The sequence below is a fragment of the Hyla sarda genome, chromosome 8, assembly GCF_029499605.1.
Source record: "Hyla sarda isolate aHylSar1 chromosome 8, aHylSar1.hap1, whole genome shotgun sequence".
In the NCBI taxonomy this organism is placed as follows: Eukaryota; Metazoa; Chordata; class Amphibia; order Anura; family Hylidae; genus Hyla; species Hyla sarda.
The window spans coordinates 172,349,644-172,356,337 of record NC_079196.1 but is presented as its reverse complement, the minus strand read 5'-3'; the positions used below and the strand labels follow the sequence as shown (position 1 = coordinate 172,356,337).

General features: G+C 47.5%; 1 protein-coding gene across 1 annotated transcript; it reads left to right on the top strand.

The window, feature by feature from the left end:
• The first annotated feature begins 214 nt into the window (after nucleotides 1-214).
• Nucleotides 215-2,680, top strand: LOC130284868 (hemoglobin subunit beta-2-like). The gene is made up of 3 exons (XM_056535750.1): nucleotides 215-415; nucleotides 1,080-1,302; nucleotides 2,497-2,680. The coding sequence occupies exons 1-3, from the start codon at nucleotides 324-326 to the stop codon at nucleotides 2,623-2,625; spliced, it is 444 nt and encodes a 147-aa protein (XP_056391725.1). The 5' UTR covers nucleotides 215-323; the 3' UTR covers nucleotides 2,626-2,680.
• The last annotated feature ends 4,014 nt before the right edge of the window (nucleotides 2,681-6,694 follow it).

The following is a 6,694-nucleotide window of genomic DNA, read 5'->3' as shown; positions in this document are numbered from 1 at the left end:
ATTATTATTAATGTCATGTTGTATCACTAAGTACAAAGTATCAAGAAGTACAATAGACAAATTGAAGACTGTTTTTAAAATGTAATTTAAATGTAGTTTAACTAAAATGAATTTAATTTTAATGGCATACAGTCCTGTTACAGACAAAATTATTGACCACTTTCTAAAAGTTATCAGATTGTTGTGGTTAGTAAGAGGATGACGCAGCAGAAATGTACATGAGTTGATAACCAGAAGGTCACTATATAAAGGACACTCAGTGGCCGAGCTGCACAGCACCCTGCAAGAGATTCATCTCTACAAGCTCCAACCCAACAGCAACAATGGTGCAGTGGACTGATGAGGAGAAAGCCGCCATTACCTCCACCTGGGACAAGGTTGATGTTGAACAGGATGGTCATGATACCCTGTCAAGGTAATGACACAACCATATAATTTTCACAATTTTATTATTAATACTTAGAATATGATTTTTTTTTTTAAAGTTTACACCCTTCTTATTTCCTATTTGTTTCTTTTAACTTGCCAGTCAGTGAAGATATTGATATTTACATGCAGGGGTAAAATACTCTCAATGGTTGTAGGGGGATGAAGGGGATGAAGGGGATGCAGTGCTGGAGTAGCGCTCTGTGTCTTCTTCTGAGATTGTCCCTACACAGTGGTACTTCCAGCACACCTAGCTGTGCAATGTACTGCAGCTAGCTGTTCGGTGACTGTTGTGCATCGGCAAAACAGTAAAGGGGACAAAGCGCTACACTAGTCTCCCTTTCATACCCACATCAGAAAGTTTGCTACTCTTATATGCACATAAGCAAACATCTGATAGTTTGCTCCAATGTATCAATGTATGAACCAAGATATTACAGATAATAGTAGCAAACATTTATGGTTATTAGAGGTGAAAAAGGTTTCCAGCCCCTAAATGGGAATTAGACTATTTCCATTCACAGATAATACACATATAGTGATTGGTGAGATAATGAGATGCAAAGTAAATGTACAAAATGTACAATGAACGAAATATATTTACATATATACAATAGTAACATTTAGAACCTTTTTCAAAATTTTCTCATTAGAGTGCTGGTCGTGTTCCCCTGGACCCAGAGATACTTCAGCAGCTTCGGAAACCTTTCCAATGCGACCGCCATCTCTGGCAATGCCAAGGTGAAGGCTCATGGTAAGAAGGTGTTCTCTGCTATTGGCGATGCTGTCCAACACATGGATGATGTAAAGAATCACCTGGCTGCTCTCAGCAAGACCCATTCCCAGGAACTCCATGTGGACCCCGAAAACTTCAAGGTAGAAAAAGACTTTTTACTCCTACCATTCATTCCTAACCCGCTAGATTATTATTCATTGACTTTTTCACTTCCTATTGGTGACATTTTTGTGAAGAAGCCAATCATTGCCATTTACTATCAGTGCAGTGCTCTATCCATAGTAATGTGACTATTGCAGATGTTTTCTAAACTATTTCTATAAAGAAATGTGACTGTCTCATATAATGAGATGGACGTGAGTTGTTACATACATTGGCTGACATTTATCATTGTCTTTAGACTGTTTTTAGTGTTTACAAAAGGCACAAGCAGGGTTTCTTTGCGCTTTTTTTGCGCCTTTTTGTTTACACATTTCTGCAGATTTTGAGTTGCAATCCATTGATTTTGGCAATACACATGATATGGAAGGGTTTTATGAACTGCGCCTTTTTGTGAAAAGGCGCAAAAAAGGCGCAAAGCCTCTGAAAAGTCTCCAAAACTACACCAGCCCGGAGTTAGCTTTTTGGTGTATGTGAAGAGAGAAATTTCAAAAAATGTGACCTGCACAAAATGTATCAAATGCTCTGTGACCATTTAATAAATTTGGTGCTCCTACACATTACCAGCACACCAAAAAAAAGGTTTAGAAAAATGCTTCACTTACACCTACAATGATAAATGCCGGCCAATGGCCGGCATTTATCATTGTAGGTGTAAGTGAAGCTTTTTTCTACACCTTTTTTGTGTGCTGGTAATGTGTAGGAGCACCAAATTTACTAAATGGTCACAGACAATTTGATAAATTTAGTGCAGGTCACATTTTCTGAAATTTCTCTCTTCGCATATACCTAAAAGCTAAGCTGAGACTGCGCTGGTGTAGTTTTAGAGACTTTTCAGTAGCTTTGCGCCTTTTCTGCACCTTTTCACAAAAAGGCGCTGTTCATAATACCCTTCCGTATCATGTGTATTGCCAAAATCAGTGGATTGCAACTCAAAATCAGTAGAAATGTGTAAACCAAAAGGCACAAATAAACCCTTCTTGCGCCTTTTTGCGCCTTTTCTAGACACAAAAAACTGTCTAAAGACAATGATAAATCTTAGCCATTATGTTTTCTTGAATTAGTCACTTCTATCTCCCATACCTTTTTTGTAATATTTTTAAAAGAACTTAAACTTTAACAGTTTAACATTTAACAGTTTAGTTTAACACTAACTATAAACTTCTCTTCCACAGCGTCTCGGAGAAGTTCTGGTCATCGTCTTGGCCTCCAAGTTGGGATCTGCATTCACCCCTCAGGTCGAGGCTACTTGGGAGAAGTTCATCAATGTCCTGGTTGCTGCTCTGAGCCACAGCTATGTCTAAATCATCAAGACATTTCTGCTGAAAATGCTGTCACATAAAATAAAAAAGGCTTTGAGAAGTTAGAATTGTATTTTTCCTTCTTCCTTACAACTTGCTACACATAAAGTACACAATAAATCTGCTCATGTGATTCCCATAGATGTCAGCATCTTGTCACCTACATTGTAAAGGAGTATTCCGTCCAGAGTGGACTTTTTTTGGTGTGACACTGGTTATACATTTTTATAGTACTATATAATATAAAATTATCACATTTTTTTCTAATTCAGGCTTTTCTATATAATCCTAGAGCTTGTTTCAGATGCTTTACTTTTTGTAACTTGAAAGGGTATTATATTAGTTCTATCTGTATAAAAAGTTATACGATCTTACAATGTACTTACTGTAACAATCCCATACAGTTTTTAGAGCTTTGCTCATTGTCACTTATAGGGAATCTTCACTGTTTACATCCAATGGATAAAAATCTGTTCTGGTCATCTGATGAACACACGGGTAATCGGCTAATGGCAGTGCCTTGTCTTGTGACAAGATGTGAAATGATGTGTTCATCATATGACTATGACAGATGGAGGTAATCAATGAAGGTCCCCGCCGCTCAAGTAGAGATCTTGAAAACAAAATACAATCAATGTAGGGACCATAAGATTATGGGTACAAGGCTTGTGTTTGGCATGCACATTCAAAATGCACTGTCAAGTATATTCACAGACTTATTAACCTGAATGCTGAAAGAGTTGCGATTGAGGGTACATTCCCACTGTTTATTGCCTCTGCTTAACATGGCTTAATAACCTATGGGTGATGGAGGCCAATAGGCTATAATGTCATCCATTTAAGAAATTGTCACGATTCGGCTTCCAGGTAGTGGATCCTCTGTGTCAGCGAGGGATTGGCGTGGACCGTGCTAGTGGACCGGTTCTAAGAGGCTACTGGTTTTCACCAGAGCCCGCCGCAAAGCGGGATGGTCTTGCTGCGGCAGTAGCAACCAGGTCGTATCCACTAGCAACGGCTCTACCTCGCTGACTGCTGAGAAGGCGTGGGACAGAAGGACTAGGCAGAGGCAAGGTCAGACGTAGCAGAAGGTCGGGGGCAGGCGGCTAGGTTCGTAGTCAGGATGGGTAGCAGAAGTTCAGGTACACAGGCTTTGGACACACTAAACGCTTTCACTGGCACAAGGCAACAAGATCCGGCAGGGGAGTGCAAGGGAGGAGACTAGATATAGCCAGGGAACAGGTGGGAGCCAATTAAGCTAATTGGGCCAGGCACCAATCATTGGTGCACTGGCCCTTTAAGTCTCAGAGAGCTGGCGCGCGCGCGCCCTAGAGAGCGGAGCCGCGCGCGCCAGCACATGACAGCAGGGGACCGGGACGGGTAAGTGACCTGGGATGCGATTCGCGAGCGGGCGCGTCCCGCTGTGCGAATCGCATCCCCAACGGCCATGACCGTGCGGCGCTCCCGGTCAGCGGGACCGACCGGAGCGCTGCAGGGAGAAAGACGCCGTGAGCGCTCCGGGGAGGAGCGGGGACCCGGAGCGCTAGGCGTAACAGTACCCCCCCCCTTAGGTCTCCCCTTCTCTTTGTCCAGTAACTGCCTCCCCTGGGATGAGGACACCGGGAAAGACTGGAGGGTTTCCTCAACGGCAGGCAGTACAGCAGGAGTGGGAATGGGGAGGGAGGGCAGAGGGCGAGGCCTGGCACGGGGCAGTGTGACACCAGGACGGGGGCCATGGGGTGGCACAGAGGCTTGCCTGACTGGACTGGGAGGGGGGGAGAGGCACTTCCTGTGGCAGGCAGAGTCCCAGTTCCTGATCTCCCCGGTGGTCCAATCAATGGTGGGGGAATGAAGCCGGAGCCAAGGCAGACCGAGGAGAACCTCAGAGGTACAGTTGGGGAGAATGAAGAATTCAATCCTCTCAAGGTGGGGTCCAATAGACATGAGGAGGGGCTCTGTGCGGTAACGCACGGTGCAGTCCAATCTGGCTCCGTTGACCGCGGAAATGTAGAGCGGCTTGACGAGACGGGTCACCGGGATGCTGAATTTATTAACAAACGACTCCAAAATAAAATTTCCTGAGGCACCGGAGTCCAAGCAGGCCACGGCTGAGAGGGAGGAGCTGGCTGAAGAAGAAATCCGCACGGGTACCGTGAGACGTGGAGGAGCAGACTTGGAACCAAGAGACGCCACACCCACGTGAGCTGGGTGCGTGCGTGCGTTTCCCAGGCGTGGAGGACGGATAGGGCAATCCACCAAGAAATGCTCGGTACTGGCACAGTAAAGACAGAGATTTTCTTCCCTGCGGCGATTCCTCTCTTCCTGGGTCAGGCGAGACTTATCCACTTGCATGGCCTCCTCGGCGGGAGGCCCAGGCGTAGATTGCAACGGATACTGTGGGAGAGGTGCCCAGAGATCTAAGTCTTTTTCCTGGCGGTGCTCTTGGTGTCGCTCAGAAAAACGCATGTCAATGCGGGTAGCTAGATGGATGAGTTCTTGCAGATTGGCAGGAATCTCTCGTGCGGCCAGCACATCCTTGATGCGACTGGATAGGCCTTTTTTAAAGGTCGCGCAGAGAGCCTCGTCATTCCAGGATAATTCTGAAGCAAGAGTACGGAATTGTACGGCATACTCGCCAACGGAAGAATTACCCTGGACCAGGTTCAACAGGGCAGTCTCGGCAGAAGAAGCTCGGGCTGGCTCCTCGAAGACACTCCGGAGTTCAGCGAAGAAGGCCTGGACTGTGGCTGTGGCAGGATCATTGCGGTCCCAGAGCGGTGTGGCCCAAGACAAGGCCTTTCCTGAAAGAAGGCTTACTACGAACGCCACCTTAGACCGTTCTGAAGGAAACAAGTCCGACATCATCTCCATATGCAGGGAACACTGAGACAAAAATCCACGGCAGAGTCTGGAGTCCCCATCAAATTTGTCCGGCAGGGACAAGCGGAGGCTAGGAGCGGCCACTCGCTGCGGAGGAGGTGCAGGAGCTGGCGGAGGAGATGGTTGCTGCTGTAGCAGAGGCAGAAGTTGCTGTAACATGGCGGTCAACTGCGACAGCTGCTGTCCTTGTTGGGCAATCTGCTGCGATTGCTGAGCGACCACCGTGGGAAGATCAGCGAGACTTGGCAGCGGCACCTCAGCGGGATCCATGGCCGGATCTACTGTCACGATTCGGCTTCCAGGTAGTGGATCCTCTGTGTCAGCGAGGGATTGGCGTGGACCGTGCTAGTGGACCGGTTCTAAGAGGCTACTGGTTTTCACCAGAGCCCGCCGCAAAGCGGGATGGTCTTGCTGCGGCAGTAGCAACCAGGTCGTATCCACTAGCAACGGCTCTACCTCGCTGACTGCTGAGAAGGCGTGGGACAGAAGGACTAGGCAGAGGCAAGGTCAGACGTAGCAGAAGGTCGGGGGCAGGCGGCAAGGTTCGTAGTCAGGATGGGTAGCAGAAGTTCAGGTACACAGGCTTTGGACACACTAAACGCTTTCACTGGCACAAGGCAACAAGATCCGGCAGGGGAGTGCAAGGGAGGAGACTAGATATAGCCAGGGAACAGGTGGGAGCCAATTAAGCTAATTGGGCCAGGCACCAATCATTGGTGCACTGGCCCTTTAAGTCTCAGAGAGCTGGCGCGCGCGCGCCCTAGAGAGCGGAGCCGCGCGCGCCAGCACATGACAGCAGGGGACCGGGACGGGTAAGTGACCTGGGATGCGATTCGCGAGCGGGCGCGTCCCGCTGTGCGAATCGCATCCCCAACGGCCATGACCGTGCGGCGCTCCCGGTCAGCGGGACCGACCGGAGCGCTGCAGGGAGAAAGACGCCGTGAGCGCTCCGGGGAGGAGCGGGGACCCGGAGCGCTAGGCGTAACAGAAATACTTTATAAAAAAAAAAAAGCTATAAAAGCTCATGACTTATCCATTAAAGGGGTTTTCCCATCTACTAAAAAGATGTCTTTCTATCAATGCTTGCGGCTGCTGAGCGTGGCCAGGAAGCTAAAAAACAGCCAAGTCAGCTGTCTTACACAATTTGCATTGATATAAAAGTATAGGGTATAAGTGTCTGATTGTGGGGGGTCCA

Bases quoted from the DNA above. Each gene is read 5' to 3' on its own strand.
- LOC130284868 (XM_056535750.1), top strand. From the start codon at position 324: ATGGTGCAGTGGACTGATGAGGAGAAAGCCGCCATTACCTCCACCTGG. The intron at 416-1,079 runs GTAATGACACAA...TTTTCTCATTAG, and splicing joins GGTCATGATACCCTGTCAAG to AGTGCTGGTCGTGTTCCCCT. The intron at 1,303-2,496 runs GTAGAAAAAGAC...TCTCTTCCACAG, and splicing joins TGGACCCCGAAAACTTCAAG to CGTCTCGGAGAAGTTCTGGT.